The 21,059-nt window shown below is 45.4% G+C and overlaps 1 protein-coding gene across 1 annotated transcript in view; it reads left to right on the forward strand.

The window, feature by feature from the left end:
* The window catches only part of LOC146197928 (phosrestin-2-like), a 323,106-nt gene that overhangs the window by 291,661 nt on the left and 10,386 nt on the right, over positions 1-21,059 (forward strand). The window contains exons 5-8 of the mRNA XM_084593205.1: positions 7,259-7,389; positions 12,263-12,407; positions 19,642-19,726; positions 19,956-20,028. Of these exons, the coding sequence (XP_084449331.1) occupies positions 7,259-7,389; positions 12,263-12,407; positions 19,642-19,726; positions 19,956-20,028 (434 nt within the window). The remainder of the gene's footprint in view (positions 1-7,258; positions 7,390-12,262; positions 12,408-19,641; positions 19,727-19,955; positions 20,029-21,059) is intronic.

Here is a 21,059-nt window from a genome sequence, read left to right on the forward strand (position 1 = left end):
GTCTGCAACAGACGTGGCATTCGCAGCCGTGTCGCATTCGTGCAAGCGTGCCTTTGGTATTTTGAAAAGCCCGCAGTCGTCTTGTCCGGACTTCTCTAAGTTTACCTTTGATAGCCCAGGCCTAAAACTGGAAGAAAATCTGATTTTATATTAAAGATATTTGCTTCTCTCGGATCGCGCTGCTTTCTTCTCACGTCGCTCTTGCAATCTATTATTTCATTATTGTCCATTTCTGACACACATGGGGAAAAGCTTTGTTCGTCCTTCGTCTTTGAGATCAGAATATCATTCATGCTGTGCTTGCTAGCGACTGTCCAATAAATCTTGCTCGAGGGCAGAGGTTGTATCTCGCCATTTGATTAAGAGCATTATAAGAGTTTCAGTGTTCATTATTCATTGCCTTCACCACGTTCTCCTTCATAAAACATGCTTTCCTCTGACAATACCACGTCAATGTTAAACTTCTATCGCTGGCCTTTTCAGCAACCTATGATGAATTGTCATGGCGACGTAGGCAGAAACATTCATTCACAGCACGAAGACGCGCTACTAATAAATGGTCGCCCTGTCATTTTATGTACGCCAGGACCGTGATTAACTAGGACGAAAGTTCCCAAAGATTGATTGAGGTCTTCCGGAGGACTTCACTCGTTGATCATTCGATGCGCACATAATTACAAACGGAACTATGGCGATATCATGCCACCCTGCCTGTTTATCATCCTGCACAACATGGTATTTTTATTGCGTACCGAGGCATTAATTAGCTAGCTGTAATTTAACGGTAAGCAGTTATTGCGCAATATGCAAACATGTTCGGAATGCACACTCACTAAGTCCCTACATTGCAGTTTCCACTGGAAGTGTTCTCCTGTCGTCAGTAAAAATATATTCGCATTTACTGCCTTTCCCACGCATTCGTTTTAAAAGTAGCCACGCTGGCGAGCCAGGCTGTTCGACGAATTTCAGATAAAGCGCGTGGCTGCCTTAACCCCGACTTGCCCTAAATCAACGAAATCCTATAAGTTGTTTCTTAAACGGGTGCAAGATACACGCAAGAATAAAATCATTCGCTTTTTTTTTTTAGTTCTATTTACTTTCAATGCCTAGCGTGGCTATGCTCGTACCAGAACCTAGACGTTTTATGAGTTGGAACACCGAGAAAAGAAAACAAAAAGACGCCAGCAGGACCACAGCGCAGCAGGAACACTTATCAGTCAGGTGTGAGGTGTCGAAATATATTAACCCCCTTACTTTTTGTATGCTATTACGCGTAGCGTACTGTTCTCGTTGGGCCGAAAATCCGTCGCCGTGCCTCGGTTCTAGAGGGTGGTTGCAACGAGGAGTCAAATTTCTCGCGGCGCAAATATTTGAATGGCGCCGTCATGAGATGCGGTAGCCACCGGAACTAAATATCTGGTGCGCGATCGAGTAGTAGATGGTGCTACCGCTTTCTAGTGCATTATCATCAAACTGTGCGTCAAGGTCGAGCCGAAATAAGTTTGGGGAAAACGATAGATGCCTTGCAAAGGGTGCAATTTATAGGTAGTGCTTGTCGAGAATGTGATTGGTTGACTAATTGATAATTGGCGATTAGTGAATGATGTGTGTGTGTGTGTGTGTGTGTGTGTGTGTGTGTGTGTGTGTGTGTGTGTGTGTGTGTGTGTGTGTGTGTGTGTGTGTGTGTGTGTGTGTGTGTGTGTGTGTGTGTGTGTGTGTGTGTGTGTGTGTGTGTGTGTGTGTGTGTGTGTGTGTGTGTGTGTGTGTGTGTGTGTGTGTGTGTGTGTGTGTGTGTGTGTGTGTGTGTGTGTGTGTGTGTGTGTGTGTGTGTGTGTGTGTGTGTGTGTGTGTGTGTGTGTGTGTGTGTGTGTGTGTGTGTGTGTGTGTGTGTGTGTGTGTGTGTGTGTGTGTGTGTGTGTGTGTGTGTGTGTGTGTGTGTGTGTGTGTGTGTGTGTGTGTGTGTGTGTGTGTGTGTGTGTGTGTGTGTGTGTGTGTGTGTGTGTGTGTGTGTGTGTGTGTGTGTGTGTGTGTGTGTGTGTGTGTGTGTGTGTGTGTGTGTGTGTGTGTGTGTGTGTGTGTGTGTGTCGCCGAATTTGAACCCCTCACCTGTGGCTGGTACTGGTGTGTTCCAGATGCGTTTAACAGCGCGAGGGCTTTACTTGAAGATGTGCCTTGTCATGATTGTGCTATTCGACGGCCAGGGAATAGTCGTAAGAAAGATGATGCCGAGAAGGCGGAGGAGAAATCTCGGTATAAGGCAGCTAGACAGTTGAAGCGAGGGCTGGATGCCGAGGTACGAATGTCAGAAACGAAAGAGAAGTGTCGTAAGTGTGCGGAGGAAATCCGAGCTGGAACGTCAAAAAGCCGCCGACGATCTCAAACGTTCCTTAAAGCCAAAGAGCTTGAGCTAGGTTTAGCTGAAACGTCAGTGTTGTTTAACAATAGGCAAGGCAGCAGGTGTGCTTAAAGTAACATCAGAGTAAGGACAAATGAGGCAATGAGCGCGCATGCTATCGCGTCTACTCCTAAGGGGAAGCTTAAGCGTCCTCCTAATTTTTGTTGAATTTTTCAGAACTGATTACCAGCCTGTTAACTGACTATAAAAACTATCCGCTGTTTACTGAAACCTTACTGTGGTTCCTGTAGTCCGGAGTGAAAACTATCATTCGAGTTAAGAAAGAACAACAGCAAGCTACTACCAGTTCTCTTCTTCTGCATGCAACATCCATAACTTTGCGACATGTATGCTTAACGTTTGTTGGGAATATTTCTTTTAGTATCTGCGGGTGAAAGCGATGGCCGCTTATGCAAACTCCCTCGAGTCTAGACTGCTCGCTCGCCCATCCGAGCGGCGTGGCGGAACACGCAGTGCTGGCTCCGCCTCACGCAGTGTCTGCGTGCAGTGAAGCATCCTTCCCCGGAAGCGCACTGGCAGAGAGTGAGCCAAGGACAGTAATGGCCAGCGACGCATTAGGTTGCCTCATCGTTAATGCGCAACACCAGGGCAGCCGCCTTTTCCGCCTGCTAAAAGCTGTCCCGCTTTTCTTTCCTCGTTTTGCTTTTTGAAAAGCCTGTATACATGGCGGGTCTGCCAAGGCACTGGTTATTTTAACCCAGTCACCGCTGCCGACTATATACTCTGCAAGACCACTGTCCCTAATATCCTTGCTGCCATTTATTAGCCTTTCTTTATAATTTGTTCAATAACTGTTCCTGTATTCACTAATCAAGTTTCTGAAGCAACAAATCATCGTGTAGTTTTACTCCCGAGAATACTGCGTGTTTGTTTGCTTGTTTGTTTGTTTTGAAATGTGGATTTAATGGTTGGTTGGAACGTCTAGCGCTGGCAGTACTTCGGGCACAGCAGGATCGAATTACCAGCCGCAGGGCACAGCTTCAGCGCGAGCAGCGTTTTCTGTTCTTTGTCTTCTTTACAGTTTGTTTGTTTGTTTGTTTGTTTGTTTGTTTGTTTGTTTGTTTGTTTGTTTGTTTGTTTGTTTGTTTGTTTGTTTGTTTGTTTGTTTGTTAAGAAATATGGATATCAGGAAGGAATCTCAGTTGCGAAACATGTCGAATATTTTCATAATTCAGATTATACACATCAGCACTCACATCATACCAACAGAAAATTTTCAAATTGTAAATAACACAACCGCACTTACAACGTCCACCCGTACGAAAGGTTAATTACACCGCAACACAGGCATGTCGGTGCTAGACTACACAAGACGAAAGTGTCCACTGTTAATGTTGCTCCGACAGTGCAAGATGGGTAACGCTAGTAGTAAAGAAGGTGTCGACACTCACCACGTGTAGGTCGTTTATAGCCGATCCGGGAGCGCTGGTTGCTTTCTGCACGCTCTGAAAACAGGCCTGCCTTCCCTGTTCCCCTCTCTTCGCTGCCTAGATTGCACGAAGACATTCCGGGAACACAAACAACCAGTAATTGAGTAGGCGAGTTGTTGATGAGATCCAGGCCCAAGAACCATTCCGTACCCTATCGCGCGGGCATCACCGTGTGTCCACGAGGTTGCTTCCGCCACACGCCGGAAGAACACAATCGCATCGCGAAGAACAGGCGTTGTTAGCAAGGTTGCTAATGCCGCGTGTATTGCTTGCGTTTCGTGAATTGGTGTTGTCCTATTCCCTCATTGCAGGTACTCGCCCCTACCGGCAAAAATTAGTACATTCTGATATTTTGCTTTGTGACAGTGTTTTTCTTTGTTTTCTCTCCGCTCGTAACTGCACGAGAAATTCGCGAACGATCGGCGCTATAGGTTGCATACACGACAATCTGAAGAGAAATAAACATTCCATTTACCTTTCTCTATGTCGCAGGATTTGGAACAAAATTTGTGGGAGCATATTTTGAAAATAATTGCATTTTAGTGCACTACTGTTTTCGTACTGTTTGTTGCGAGTTTGTGAGAAGAAATTAGGCCGGAAACTACGTGAACAGTTGCCATGGTATGCTATCAAAGTTTGGCGAAGGCTGAATTGCTACTCTACAGAAAGCATAATATGCTCACAAGTAAATTAACTATATTTCATCCAAAAGCTTTGCGAAAGCTTTCATGTTCTTACAGTAGAAATTTCAAACAAAACCCATGGAAGATGGTCAAGCGCGTCTCGTTTCATCATATGTTTGCGTTTTATTTCATGTCAAACCCTTTAGTGGAAACAGATGTATGAAATGCTCAAACATGCCTCGTTTCATCACATGCTAGTGTTTATTTTCATGTGAAATGAAAGTCATTAGTTTTGATCTGTATTAGGCTGAATTATCGCCTTGTTAAAGTAGAAAAAAGAAAGAAATAAAACCCTTAAATATCATAGTGAAGGCATAACGCCGACGTTGCTGCGCACGGGTGGACGCTGAACGTTAATACATTATTGCGAAGGTAGGGGCAGTTAAAAAGAAACACCCCAATCAGTTTTCTTTTTTTTTTTTTTACGCGACAAATTTGAACAAAATACTAGCGGGGTCCGTGGTAACCGGAAAACTACTCGGGTGAACATTAAAAGTATGCTTTTCTTGTCGTCTCGTTCCTTTCCACATCCTTTTTGCGCTACTTTTCTGAAAACTATGTACCAACGCATTAACTATGCTTTTTCCTCATACTTGGAAAATAATCGACTTCACTGTCAGTGGTTCTCAGCCATGAATGTCGGGGCCCGTTTCAGACCAGTGAAAGTTGTGGGGTACCCCTTGAGAAGGAAAAGGGAAGGGGAGGGGGGGGGGGGGGGGGGGATTACTGCCGCAGTTCCGAAAGCAATCGCGAAATTGGTATATTGTAAAGACTAAACTGGCCTCTCAAAAACGGGTACTTGATAAGCCAGCGCGCCCCGGTCTAAAGAAAACGTGAGGAAGAGACGACACGTCGGCGCCGGCATGAAAAACAATTCGACTCCTTCAAACACAGTGCCGCTCGCTCGTCGAACACCCGAGACGCTTTGCATTGTAACCTTCTCCACCTGTGCAGCCAGAGCTCTTTTTCCCGATGCCAGCATCAACAAATGCCGTAGACGCTCTGATTCCCTCTCTCTCGCGGGTGTGGTCTCCGTTCCCTCACTCTTCTCATGTTTATTTCGCTTTGAGAAGTTAAAGCCCGTGTTGAACCTCCGCATGTAAATTTTAACCATGAAAAAGTGTGTCTTACCAGGTCAGAGCTATCGCGCGACCTTTCTTTTCTGTGTTTGCACGTGGATTTCACGGACACCCTGAGGTCCGCGGAGCACCATTCGGGAAACACTCGTCTACAGGACGTAGATGGGTCTCTCTCACGTTAGCAGATCCCTAGGTGGCCAAGAGATAATTGTAATCCCTCCTAACAATTTCAAGCATCATTCCGCATCCGGCCAAAACACTGTTCTATTTATTTTGTTCAGCTTAAGAAAGCTAATCGCTGCCATCCTTTTCGTAGCTTTATATTGTATGTTTACTATTGTGTGCTGTGCACCACTCCACACTGTGAATTCGCCATTCGCCTGCCTACACGTGACTGTCAAAGCAAAGGGTATATTCTATTCTCGATTTTTTTTTTTTTTTCTCGATGCTCGGGATGGTAAAGGCTGGGCGAGGTTTTGCTTCATAGTTAAAGGACTGTTTGAAGCTGCTGGACATTTATCCCTGTCGCCGTGTAATCGTGCTTCTTTTTTACGTTTTGTTTCACTACAAGCTTCTACCTGATATTATTACATCCGCGTAAAAAACCCCTGCCGCAGCTTCGGAGTTCGCTGACCCTCATATTGATAGCACAAGCAGCCCTTAGGGAACAGAAAAGGCGGTGCAGTTCACGCAGTTGCAGAAAGCTGTCGTTGCGTTCTTTGCAAGAAAAGGAGAAACGCTCAATGCCGCATTTAGACATGAAAAACGCTAGGCGGGGTTGGTGATCTGTGCCCTCGTCTTAAAATTCAGGCCCGATTACTCGCATCAGGTTCTATCACGACAGACTCCTCCGAAATTGCAGAGGAGGCAGCCATTGCGCTAGCTCTCATCTCCACCTCTGCTACCAAAATTCTCTCCGATTCAAAATCTCACTATAAAAGTTCGCTAATGGCCTGGTATACCGCACCACGGTTCGGCTTCTACACTCTTGGCATCCCACATACCGTGTAACCCTCATCTGGACCCCAGCACACGCAGGCCTCCTGGGTAACGAGGAGGTCCACTCCATCGCCCGAGGTCTCACTTTCCGGGCAAGAGTCGAATCCCCTATGCCAGCCCAGTAGCGTCTGCTTACCGTCAAAGATATCCTTACCTACTACCGAGATAGTCGGCGCGTATACGCACCGCCGGCTCCCTCCCTAACCATTATCGAGACCTCCCGCTGGCGCCGACTCCAGACACGTACTGCTCCCTACCCTATTTTCCTTCATGTCCGATACCCAGATCAGTTCCTGCCCTCATGTAATCTTTTCGGGAAACCGGGAGACTTTCTTCACGTCCTCACCACATGCTTACCTTCTCACATCCTCCATCCCCAACCACAGCGAAGTCACACTGGGAGCCTCTCCTGGCCAGCTCCACTGCTACAGAGCAGCGCTAGTCATCACCAACGCCCTGAATTGAATAGCCCTCCAAGGGCTGCTTTTTTGCTCTTTAAAGGCGGCCCCCAAAGGGCTGCTTTATGTCGTGTAAAAGAGTGGGGTTTGCTCTCTCCACATTTTTGGCAATAAAAGTTTTCACCACCACCACCTTGTCCTACCGACTACCCGACGTGTAACGACGATGCACGATTTATTATGTCGTTCGCAGTTTCCCCGCGACGCGCCCGTGTCGACGGTGATGCAGCGGCTGACCCCGGAGTCCGGCGACACGTGCGGTGTGCGGTACCTGGTGCGGTGTTACACGCTGCTGGACGAAGAAGAGGCGCCGGCGCAGAGCAAGTAAGCCACCATTAGAACACGTCCGTAATTTACTCCGGGGTAAGCAGGACTTTGGCATTGTCGCCGCATGTCGTCACCAATGACCTCAGTGTATACAGTGTGAGTGTGTGTGGGGAGGGGGGGGGGAGGGGAGAGAGAATGGGGTAATGCATATGTCATCCATTTAGTCCAGAGCGCTAGAGTTCTCCGAAAAGGTGTCATTGAGTAAGTACTTCCGTAGAGCCTGTGGGCGCAGGAATGGAGGCACAAAGGAGGGGCTGCGCAAAAGTTACTGCTGTCACGTCCTCATCCTCGAACAAGCTAAAAAGTTGCCTTTTTAACGTCATCTTGTCTCGCCTGCAGCAGCTTTAACCTGTCGGGATGTTCCATTTTTATCGGACGTCAGCATGACGGCACGATCAGACGAGAGTAGCTGGCGGCTAGGCAGAAAAATCCCAAGAAAGTGGGTATATCGTCACCCGCACCGTCTGATCACCGGCTGCATCATGCAACCAACGCTCGCCAATGACCCGATGTACCGGTCAGTTTCCACGGATGCTTGAAGGCTGCGGCTTCGCCCCAAAAACAGTGACCACAACCAGAGAACCAAATGGATATAAAATGGACAATGAAACGGTCCCACGTTAGCGTTTTGTGCTGAAACACAACACAGAACTAAAGTGAATCCTGCAGGGCTAAACGGAAATCAATGGTAGGAAAACGGACATCCAGACAGACTGTATTTTTCTACATATTCTACCAGTGTAATGTTACTAACGTAGGCTAATATACTCTCCTCCCAAAATCCTTTCTTGTTGAGTGATCTAACAGTGTATCATAGTAGTCTCATCTGGATAAGTATAGTGCAGCAACATTGAAACGTCAATGCATTAATTCTTAGGAAGCCGTATTACTCTGAAAGTGTGAAATCACTTCGCAAGGTCATTTGAAGTATTGAAACAAAATAAGTAATTTAATATTTTTGCTTCAACGGAAAACAACAATAACGCACAACCCCGAAGGGGCATTAAGTGCGGTTATTTCATTTGACTATTAAATCTCCTGACTGTGTTCAATGCAAGTGACTGCATCATTGGCTACTGTGGTAGAAAATCATTCCTAACCACATCTAGCGGTGACTTACGAAGCCTTTCCTGAGTTGCGAGGTGTAAACGTAAAGTAGAGTTGCTTGAGTTAGCCGCAACACTTTCATTTCTTTTCTATTATCCCATTTCAGCCGCCGACCTATTATTTAGCAGCGGGTGGAGAATTACTCCTGGATGGGTCTCTAAACAGGCTATTTTCCTTTATTTCTCTCGCTCGGAGCTCGCACTCGGTGAAATAGCTGCAGCATTAGTTGCTGAAACTACTGCCGCCAACTGCACAAAATGAATACGCGAGCTCGAACGCCGTGCGCAGTAAGCCAGGTAAATGTACTCCGTAGCCGCTGCAGAGAAGGTTGCTTTTTTATATATTTCGGGATTTTCTCGAAAGAAGCACATTAGGACGACAAGGTAGCGCAAGAAGCGACCTTTGAGTTAAAGCAGGGCGTAAACAGATAATAATGGCATTCTATAAGTCTTCAAGCCAAGAAAAACAAATACAAATTTCAATTTCTTCCAGCTTCCTAATTTAAGCTCAGCCAAAACAGTCTTTTCTGACTTTGGGCGAAGCCCGACATGGCTTCGGATTTCCTATCTCATATTTAACTCCTCTTTCCCTTGGTTTTTTGACAGACTTCTCTCCTCCACTTCCGCAAGTCAGAGTCAGTAACATTTTTTGTGTGTTGTTTTAGCGGGCATCGTGTATCCTCGCTGCGCTGTTCGTGCCTCTCCTCCTAAGACTTGTGCGCTTGCCTCCTCCGCCCAGAAATCAGTTCGTATGTTGTTGCTGCTTTTTATGCTCTTTTTTTTTTTCCATGTCTGCGTTCACGGACTCGGGAAAGAAGCTGTGTTTACTGGCCTCTTAGTTTTTGTTTTCTTTTAATTCGGTATCGCTATACCAATTTTGGGACATTCGACAGCGCGGAAAAATGGGAATGAATGCTGAAATTTTCGTTTCCGTTAAAGAAACATGTTAATAGTTTGGTCTGGTTTATGTGATTTAACATCCCAAAGCAACTCAGGCTGTCAAAGAAGCCATAGTGGATGGCTTCGGAAAAAACATGTTGAAGACCGCTTCGTAAACAGAACTAACTTCCACGCCAAGTTCATTTGATTTCAAAAAGGCCGCTGGAACCTCAAAAATGCTAATGTCGATCGAGGCATATGGCTAAGGCAGCATTTTCGAGCTAGAAATTCCAACTGAAAAAGCGAGCCATAAAGTCTCGATTGATTGATTGATTGATTGATTGATTGATTGATTGATTGATTGATTGATTGATTGATTGATTGATTGATTGATTGAGTGAGTGAGTGAGTGAGTGAGTGAGTGAGTGAGTGAGTGAGTGAGTGAGTGAGTGAGTGAGTGAGTGAGTGAGTGAGTGAGTGAGTGAGTGAGTGAGTGAGTGAGTGAGTGAGTGAGTGAGTGAGTGAGTGAGTGAGTGAGTGAGTGAGTGAGTGAGTGAGTGACAGGTACAATGAGCTGAACACGTCCTGTCCAAGAGGCTCAACAATATAAAAAAGGCCCGTTAGAATACATATGTCTAGGAAGGCAAAACAAGTGCGCATTCTCACATTCTTATCGGAGGACCGCCCTGCCCATTTACGCAAAAAGGCTTTAGATCGCCTTCACAGCGCACGCGAGTTCACCGACGCCCACTAGGTTTCGAGCCTCCTCAGATAGCGAAAGTCAGGGTAAGCACACAGTGGACATGAAACATATGCACCAATTTACTGTGGCAAGAAGAGTCGATGCTGCCTTTATGGTTGGGCATAAGAGGGTATTTCGGAGGTATTGTGGAGCATATGCGAAGCCAAACCGCGTTGCAGGAAAACTAGCTCAACGAACTATTGGAAACACATTTTGCTATTCGGTAACAGAACGAGAGCTACATCACATAAAATTTGGCCAAGGTCATCGTGTGGAATAGTTTGACCTTGAAGCCATGAAATTTCGGCTTGGTTTAAACTTAATAGGCTGCTTAACACTGCGTTGACCAAAATCGTCAACGATCTTTAACCTTGAACTTAGTATGACACTGCGAGCTCTCGATTTGTATCTCGGTTTAGGAGAGTTAAAGCTCCATAATTTTTTCGAACCGCATCGCCAGTTACGAAAACCTTAAAAAAGGAGACTCGGCTTTGACGTTGACGGCATTAAATCTGGTGTTGTACTGTCGCCTGTTAAAGCAAAATTGAAAAGTTGATTGGTTATTGTTAGGCAGATATCTCTCGGAACATTAGGCTGGGACATATACACAATATCCACCTCTCTGCACAACTCACCAATACGGATCACATAACATGTAACTCGCGTGGTTTTATTTTAGTTTTATTTTTTTTAATACTGGTTGGCCAGTCAAGGCCGCTCGGTGTGCAGGGAAGAAAGCATTCTTACGCTTCTCACAACAGCGGGGACAGGTGTTTAGTAAAGAGAATCCAAATGCAATATAAACCAGAGCTTTTGAATTATACCAGTTGGGAAACTCCGCTTCAAAAGGTGGCCAAATTATGTACGCGTTTTTCGGATGTCTATGAATTGTCGTGCCATCTGGAAGCGCCATCTGGAAGCTCTTTGCTTTTGCCGCCATTACCTTTTGAAAATCAAATTTTTCTCTCCTCTTTTCCATCTTAATCAAATATATGGCTGTTATCCTAATAACTTTTGCTGCTGAAAGTCTTCAACTAATTTTATTTTCCTTAATGGTTGTGCATTATTCAACAATCAGAAAGTTTAGAATTTAGACGCAGTTTCCTTTAATGGCCGCGGGTGCCGCCACCATTCGTAAACACCCGAATTTTGACCAATCAAAACCGCCGTTATTTTATACATGGGCCCTAGGGGAAGTTTTGCAACTGGTAGTATTGAGGAGCTATGATATAAACATTCCTTATGTCTTACAGCGTATGTAAATATGCATTTCACGTGATCTCGTTAGGTTTTTCAAGCTATGCAATGAGTCGGATTTCAAGGCAGCAGCTGGCAAAGAATTCTATTCTGCTGTAATCCTAAGAAGTATAGTTAATGTGTGTATGAATTATTGTGCGATTTTTTAGAGCGGTAATTGTAGTCATGTCTTCGTAAATTATTTCGCCCCATAAAGATAAGTAATGAGTTGTGTCTATATTAAGCAGTTTTCTGGGTAATAACAATGAAGCTTTGAGCTTTGCTAGTTTTTGCAGATCTGCTAGAGGACGTAAAAGCAAATACATGAGCATTTGTGGCACTGAGCGCTCTTATGAAACATTTAATAGGATGAAACTGGCCGCTCTCCTCTGCACTGCCTGATGTCCTTGGGTTAGTCCAATTTAAAAGGAGTCCCGGATTACACTGGTGTATTCTGACTCTGGCCTCACGTATTTTAAGTAAAATTAAAATTAAATTGTGGTGCAAGTTTCAGTTTTCAGCGTAAATAGCAAAGCAGTCGAACACGTCGAATTAATGACGGTATTCTAACGTGAGTTTTTAGCAAATGGCATTCATGAATATTTAGTTGCGTGAAGTGTATTTCGTTTTCATATACCAACACGTGTAAAATACAAATTTGTGAATGTTAAAAACAAATCAACACGTATGTCGGCGGCTTACATAAAGTGCAATAGTTTTAGAATGTCAATATTAGAGAATGCAACTGTTGCATCGGCGAGGGTATGGGCCAGCTGCTTTCCCAACCTCTACATTCATTACGCCTAAGCACACCCGCAACTCGAATTCCTGTAACCTTTCTTGTAGCGGATTCAGCCAATGCATGCAAGAATAGTAGTGGTGACCACCGAATATGTGTATTTTGCAGGAGCTGCGTGAACATCAGCATCCGCAAGGTTCAGTTCGCCACCACGCCGCGCCCCATGAGCCTGGGCCCTCGGACGGCCACGTTGACCAAGGACTTCCCACTCAACGCCGGCAAGTTGGTGGTCGAGGCCAGCCTCGAGAAAGAGGTCAGCAGTGTATAGCATGCAGAGACAGATGAGCAGTAGACATTCGACTTTTGCTCTCGAACACACTCTCTTCCTTTCGTTATAATCAAGCGCTTACTAGGAGGCTCGACATCATGAACGGGAATTACTGTTAACAAATGTAGCCTCTTAGGTTGGCTTGTCTACCTTTATCCCCTCCAAGCTCCACTTCACACCAGCATTGCTGATGCAGCTCTAGAGTCGCAAGTTCAGAGATGTCCTCCCAGAGCAAGCGAGAAGGTGTTACACTGTCGATACCAGCTTTGAAATCTGAAATGGTTTGCTCCTTTATGCCATTTAGCCATGAAATAAACGGATGAATAGAAGTATGAAAATTAAGCAGAAATATTCTGTTCCGTGTGTGTGTGTGTGTGTGTGTGTGTGTGTGTGTGTGTGTGTGTGTGTGTGTGTGTGTGTGTGTGTGTGTGTGTGTGTGTGTGTGTGTGTGTGTGTGTGTGTGTGTGTGTGTGTGTGTGTGTGTGTGTGTGTGTGTGTGTGTGTGTGTGTGTGTGTGTGTGTGTGTGTGTGTGTGTGTGTGTGTGTGTGTGTGTGTGTGTGTGTGTGTATGCGCGTGCGCGTGTGTGTGTGTGTGTATGCGCGCGCGCGTGTGTGTGTGTGTGTGTGTGTGTGTGTGTGTGTGGGGGGGGGGGGGGTGGGAGGGTGGGGGGGGGGGTGCGTGCGTGTTCTATTTGACAATTTTTTGCAGGTTCTGTCTCTAAGCATCTTCCAAGACCTTGCACTCTTGTTGAAGCGACCGCCTGTTTGGCCAATGCGAACAGCCCCGCATTTGAAGCATGTCTCATAAATAACCTCAGGTTTACGCTCGGTGAACCGCATTCGATGCTTCGATCATAGCACTTTTTCGTAGCCTAGGAACCATGGAGCATATTTCTGCTAAATTGTTTTTATGACCCGCCTGTCCATGATCCGGTGCGATAAAATCAGTTGTTAGTTAACCCCCGTCTTGCCTTAGGGCCTCACCTTTCGTCTGCGTCACATTTTTTTTTTTTTTTTCCTTTTTAAAATGTATGAAATATACAACCTATCATTGACCCTCTATGGTACGTATGGTAATGCACGTCGCCGCACCTTACATTTATGACCAACCAGAACGGCCGTCATTTTCCGTGCAGGCTGGTTCAAGAAGTTTCATCCGACCTGCCTACCGACATTATTACTGCCCGAAACGCCGCACCTGCCAGCTATATACTCTGGTGTTACGGCGACTAGCAGCAAAAGCGAGCAGACAAATTCCGCAAAAAAGTCGGCCGCTTCCCAGCAGCTGGGACATTAAGTCCTCCAGCGCACCGCGTAATCAGCGAAGCGGATCATCATGAGTGAACAGATGTGTGCGCGCAGGCGGTGGGCGTGCTTCGGCGAGCTCGCCGCCTAGAGACTGGAAGGACAGTCGTCTAAGAACGAATGCTTCGTTAATTGTTCGCACGCAATTTACACGCGCGAGCGCAGCTCAGCCGCCGCCACAGGAAAAGCAAGAAACCACATTCCCTCCCACCAAGAAGTGTGCAACACTGTGCAAGCTAAATAGCTGGCGTCAGCGGCACATGGTAAAACCCGTTCATATGTATGTGATAGCGCAGTGACGATCAGCTGGGGTCTTCACTTTTCGGTCAGAATAAGCATTCCAAGTATGATACGCAATATGTTCTCTTTCTTTAAGTCGTTACCCGATTTGGACCCTGAGTGGCTGCTGTCAGCTTTACGTAGCTGCATGCCTTCCACAGCGCTGCACGATGGTCTGGTAGACGCGGGACTTGAGTGCGGAATGGACTCCGTCTCCTTGGGGGAAACGTCGGCGCGTGTGTCTCGTTCGGGGTGAAGTACTGCGCTGATTGCGGCGAACGCGGCACTGGCGGGCTTCTGACTCGATTAACGCGCCCGTGAAGAGTATGGTGCCTTCGTATTGTGCGAGACAAGCCGCCGCAATGGCCAACACTGCGCAGCGCACGCACGCCAACAAATGGAAATGAATGTCTCCCCGTGGCTGAGACGAAATGGGGCGACCTGAGAGGGAGGGGAGAGCGTTGTGTGCTGCGGAGAGACGGACAACGGCCCCAACCGATGTCCAATGGCGGCATGGAGGTAAAAAAAACTCCATGATGGCGGCGGCACCCGCTGAGCTGTTACTGGCGCTATTGCGCACGTAGCGAGCTTCTTGCTTACTCTCGGACGCTTTTGTATGATCGCCCGCGTGGAAACCGGTTAACTTCGGCCCATCTGTTTGCTTCGTGCGAAGTGTACACGAAAATTCGTCTCACAGAATTCGTCCCCCGCTCCATCCCTCCCCCTTCATTTGCACATCAAAAGAACTGAGTAAATTTTTTACGCTCCTCTAGCTTGGTTGCGGACGTATAGGTATTCTGCCCATCGCTTCTCGATTATATATTTTTTCTTTCGGTGTCTGATTGTATGCCTTCCAAAGCACGAAGTCACCGCCGGAGTGCAGCCGTTTGCTAGCCTCCGCCTGACTCGCATTCGGTGCTTGCTACTGTCGGAGTCACTGGGCAGAAAGCGAGGCTCGCTCCCGGAGTCAGGCAGGAGGGGTACGCGGAGAACTTTTGAAGCGCGAAAATCACCGCCGCCGCCTGTTTGACGTTGCTCGTGATTTAACGAAGCTGTGTGCAGACCTTTTCGAGTGACGCGCGGGTGAGGGCGTTGGCCTCCATATAGCGAAGTGCGTTTTTCTCTGGCAACCGCTGAGCAGATTTATGTGAAGTTCAGCGCTAATTTTTAGTTTGTTTTCACGTAGGCATGGATAAAAATGAGCAAATAATATGAATACACACCAAATGTCTCGGATTATGTGATATAAATTTTCTATGCCCGTGAAAGACACGTCGTTGTGGCCTATGCAAATGAATCTGAGGTAAACGGACGTTATTTTGCGTGATATAGCACAATAAATGGCTATTAAATAAGGTTAAGTGGTGAATTTATTTAATTTATTTTAGGTTAAAACACTGTACTACGACATCTAAAGCCTTCAATGCTCAAAGGGAACCAACTTGTCAACATCTGATCTGCAACATGGTTCGAGATACCAAATAAGAAAGCTTATTTGTGTTCGAACACTCTTCAAGTTTGCTTTCCCACTTTGCGCATTCATCACGTGGCGCCGCCGCAAGCGGTGTTGCCCCAGAAACACCGTTAGCATCTTCTATGTCATAAACCGCATGAGTATTCTCTGCGCAAATAATTCTAGGAACGCCATTTTATTAATTTATAACGTGGGAAAGCCAACGAAACAAATTTTAAAAACTATTTATTATTATTTTTTAACTATACATATCTTCAGCCACCATGCCGACTCCAACATTTTACAAAGTGAGCTTGCCTTCAAGGGGCGACCTGGTATTTTTCATGTGTAATCTTGAATATTGAAACCACAAAAAATAAAGTGTGTTACTTCATGGTTCATGGCTCGTTTAGTTATCGTGTAATCATTATTGTCGTGTTCGAAGCATGGTTCAGACGGAATGACTTTATCCGGTGATAACGGAACCGAGGAAAATGTGCGCATGGTGGCTGGCTCATCGCGATTAAATAAGCCACCTTTTCACAGAGGGCGGGTGGAGAGAGCGTGACCATGGCGTAGAAGTCGCACGACTTTGATAGCGCTTCGCGATACATCAATTATTCACCTTGACTGCATGCACGTTAATCATACGCACGACTGTGCCGAAATATCTTTCACCGCTATTAACACTTACCTCATCATTTTCTTTTATATTCAGAAAAAAATAAAGTTGCTTGATTAGATACGGACGCGCTGAAACAAAACTTAGTCTTAAAACTGCTGTTTGACAATGGAATCGTACCGAGAGTTATCTCGTACCAGATACTTTTTATAAATATCTAAAATTTCATACAGGCGTCCAAACCTCAACAATTGGCAGATTAAATAACCGCAATTCCTTGGAAAGAATAAATTGCTTGTTTTTTTTTTCTTTGTTTTTTTTTCGCAGATAGAGATATAGAGTAGCCCGCTAAAATGCATCACTATAACACTTGATGTACCTTTACAACCCCGGAATTTGTTGCAATGGCTCTGTATGCTACATATCGAAATTGATGAATTTCTTGAAAAGTCAGTCTTAAGATTGTTTTGTGCAAGCGGGCCCAGGATTGCTTGCCTAAGCGTGAACGTTAAACACTGTAGTTAAGAAGCGCCGCAGTGAGCTCATTCGTTTCGCTTCGCAAACCGGCAAATGGCCTATTTATCTAAGCGACCATCAAGATCCGGCATTGGCGCCTCATTCTGAGTCACCTGTGTGAGCGTTTTTATCTCAGAGCTTAACGCTCAGCTTCATTTCTTTTTTTTTTTTATCTGGCATCCCTGTTCAGCATGACCTGGGAATAAAGGGTGCGCCCCTATGTCATAGTGGCGGCGATTTTATAGTGCATGTAGCACGGCCAAAGGCTGCGGGCATACCTTATCGGCTTAGCAACATTTGCACTGCTGAAGCCGTGCGTGCTCTACACCACAAAATGGCACCCTGACGTCACCTGAATAATTTAATGATTTGCAGCTCGCTCCTTTTACCGCATAAATTTGTCCCTGCGTTTTTCTTCCATCATACTTGTCCTTTAGTGACCATGCACATTCTGTTGGTTCTTTAGACAAACCCAATTTTCTTTTTTTATCGCGTTGACGGCCTTTTCCTCATCTTGTGGCTTTTTATTATGCATTTAGTACTTGCTATTTTGGGGACCAGCTTCATTATCAAGTCTTTTTTTTTTTTTTTTGGTATTACGTAATATCTGCCTCAGTCTGCATTTTCATCCTCCCTTGTTCGTTCAAGCTTCCCAGAGAAAGGACCGTCTTCGTCCTCCTCATTGAGTATGCGGCACTCATATCACAACACAATGGGTCTTACGTCTTAATCACGGTTCCACCATCAAATAGACTAGAATCCTATTACCGCTTTTTTTCAGAGGAATTAGTAATTAAGAAGGATACCTAATCATGTAAACAAAGAAATGTATATGACCTTTTGACGGAACAGAGTTTATTTTTTGTGCCGCTGTAGTCACAGAACGCCGTAACTCACGCCCAGAGCAACGTCCTTTTGTTACTGCATCCCTGCTATGTTGTCGTGAATCATCATGACGAGACATTGCCCAGAAGTTTTTAGCGACAAGGCTGATCTATCAGGGAGCTTAGTTTAGTCGGCTATAGCATTAAACTGCCGGCATACAAAAGCGACAATGTTAGGATTGCATTTGTGGCGCAACCTTCTCTCAAGGAGATCAGAAACCTAGTGAGCACACCGAGCAGTTACATATATGACACGATGTTTCTGTTAAAGCAAGAGTCAAAATGTGACGCCACTAATGCTGTTTCCTTTAAAGCTGCGTTTCGGTGCGACGATATTACAGAAGCCCTCGTATATGTACAAGTCATGCAAAGTGAGTCTTCCATTTGACTACAAAAAGAACGCCGGAGACCACGAGGCAACGAGGTGCGCACTCATCAAATCCCGTGAAACACCTTCATTTCTTTTTATTTCTTTTTTTTTCTTTTTTTCTTATCAATGTCGTCACGTGTTCGCCGTACGTAAGGAAGCCGGTGATATAACAGAAAAAAATCTAAAAACGTGCGGTCGATCATTTCCCATCGCTGAGGTGCGCGAATGCAGAGGGAGCCACAATTAGACAGTGCAGGGCCCCTGTGTACACCGGTCGCCTAGCGACCGCATTCCGCACCTAATGGAAGGAAGCCGTTCCCCTGTGGCCGTTAGCCGAGCTGCAATAATGAATGCAGCCTGTTCTTCGGCCTCTGTGTTATGCTTTCGCGTCTTGTATCTTCCTGCCCCACTTTTTTCTGATATTATTTCTTTTTATCTCGTCGACTTACGGCCTTAATGACGAACTCTTAACGATCCTTTCATTTCGACCCACCGGCGACGGTTTGCAGGCCCGTCTTTTTTACCCACTACGCGACACGGGATACCCAGCTTTCGTGGGCTCGTAAAAATAAAGATTGGGCACCACTAAACGCGCCCTTAATCGCAGCGAGTAAGAACTCGTTGCGTCGGCGAGACGAGACGGGGGACATTGATTCTTAGCAACTCTAAAGCAGAGCAGGAAATGTCCTTCCCGGCGTTCATGGTGAGGGTGCGAAATATTCCGTAACACTCGGAAGAGGACCCGAAAACTGTAATGATGGCTAACGAGGGTAAATGTATCAGTGATGCACGCGTGGGCATATAAACGGATCAGAACCACGTTAGTGTCGCGCATCAGAATATTCTTCTCGCACACACATGCACACATACATATTTCTTTTTCACCTCTATGCGGTAATGGTTATCACCACTACGCGACTAATGTAGCGGCAACGTTGCTGCGACGTCGCCAGCAGCGTCATTTTAGGCTCGTGTAATATGTGGGGTCAAATTCCGCCGCTGTAGTGATCGCGTACTTGGCGCAGTTTCTCTCAGTACATAATGAGCAGGAAATTTTCCCAAGCACTAACGTTTTCTCCTGTTATTAAAATTTGTGAATCAATTTGACATTCTTGCTGTTTTTTTTTTGTTTGTTTTTTTTAGGGGGGGGGGGAGGATATAAGTATTAACCACTCTGAACGATGCTCAAAGAATGGCAAATTGGTAACCCCAAACGTTGCATTTACATCATCCAAAAAACAGCGCGAGCAAACGGGGACCAAAGGAAGAAACTTGTTCCTGTGGTTTCTTCCTTTCGTCCCCTTTTGCTCGCGCTGTTTTTTGATGATGGATCGCCAACTCGCCCGCTTAACTATCCTGTTGCATTTACATTACTCCGTGCTTTAGGGAGCATAAAGAAATGCCGCATAGAGAAGACAAAAAAAAAGATGTATGAACACGTGTTGTTGGTTGCTCCCGATGCAACGTGACTCACAAACTTCAAAGTAGTCATTGCATTTACCTGATCGGTGCAGTGAAGTAGCTATATTTAAGCACGGCGTAGTTTTTTTAATGCACTTGGCTCATTTCATAAATTTGTTTGCCCATTTCGCAAGGCAAAAGAAAAACGACAAGTAAAAAGAAAAACAATGACGCAGCGCTAAGCTGGAACCTTTGAGCATATGTCAGCAAAAACAATGACGTATCGCCTACGTAGAAAGAAATAGAATGTGCATTTGTCGTCACCAAAGATGATGCCCAATGTGTTGATTGTTGGTTACTACATTTTTTTTGTATTTTGCTTTTGTCAGCTGTACCTTCACGGCGAGGAGATCGTCGTCAAAGTGAACGTCCAGAACCAGTCGCAAAAGACGGTGAAACACATCAAAGTCTCCAGTAAGTTTACCCCTCGATACTTTTATATAATGAATGCTCAGCTTAACTACAACACGGCAGGATGATCGCCAAAACGTCCCCTCGTTTTACGATCTTCGCGTAATTAATGCTCGTTATAAGCCTACTGACGTTAAGAGCTGAAAAATGCTTAGCCCTATAAAAAGACTAAAGTGTTGCAAGGTTTATTGCGCTTAGAATGCCATTTCGTGTTTTAATTTCCCCTACGCAGTTCTGCAAGTCGTGGACATCTGCATGTTTTCCACAGGCCGGTGGAAAGTCTGCATTGCCACGGCAAACGGCAGGTAAGCGAGCAGTTGTCTTACCTGTGCACCACAGGCATGTCACAGGTGTTGTATTGTATTAGGCGCAAGCTCCAACATGAAGCGAATGGCGTTATAATCGATCTTGCGCCTTATAGGGATCACGTGGTTCATCTTGGTACGGGGAATCAAGGAGGGGAAAAGAACGGTGCCTAAAAAGACACGGAAGCCATTGATCTGCGTATTTCCCGTCTTAGCGTATTCGTGCATCGCACACTGTATTCGCGTGTCCTCGCTGTAACAGCGGTACGTTATTCATGCTTCTACAGGGGAGGGGAGCTTAGATCCGCAAGGCAAGACGTAAGCGACCTAGCTAGATGCAAGCTCCATTTTTGATCATAAGGATAGAGGGGCTCGAGAATCATGATTATCTTTGTTGATAAGAAAAAAAAAGTGGAGGGGGGGGGGGGGGGGGGGGGGCGAGTGCACATCGTCTTCTGTGAAAAAAGCAGTTCAGAGGATAGCATGACTCACAGAATTATCGCTAAACAGTTTACTAAGTAGAAGCCGTCGCCGAAGGATCTGGCTCGGGCAGAGCTTCACTGATGCTAATTAAGAAGTCTGCTGGGCCGGACGGCATCCCGAACTTACTTCTAGTACAGCACTCATTATGGATATGTCGTTACATTACTCCCATATTTCGAAAGTCTCTCACAACCTTAATAGTTTCCTCATCCTGGAAAATGGCTTAGAGTTCATTTATTTAAGGCCGGTGACAAACACAATATAACTAATCATAGGCCCATTTCTTTAATCTCTCATTCCTGTAAAATTTTAAAACACATTATTTACAAACATATTATGTAATACCTTGAGTCACATCAATTTATAAATAATGTTCAGCATGGTTTCAGAAGCGGATTCAGCTCCTTGACGCAACTGAATGGATTCACACACATTTGTACTAACCCCGACATGGGCAATCAAATAGACGCAATCTTCACTTACTTTTCAAAGGCATTCGATACAGTGATTCACTCCAAATTGATGTGCAAACTTGACGCGATTCTTAA

The sequence above is a fragment of the Amblyomma maculatum genome, chromosome 2 (assembly GCF_055883805.1).
Source record: "Amblyomma maculatum isolate TAMU_Amacu chromosome 2, ASM5588380v1, whole genome shotgun sequence".
Taxonomy (NCBI): domain Eukaryota; kingdom Metazoa; phylum Arthropoda; class Arachnida; order Ixodida; family Ixodidae; genus Amblyomma; species Amblyomma maculatum.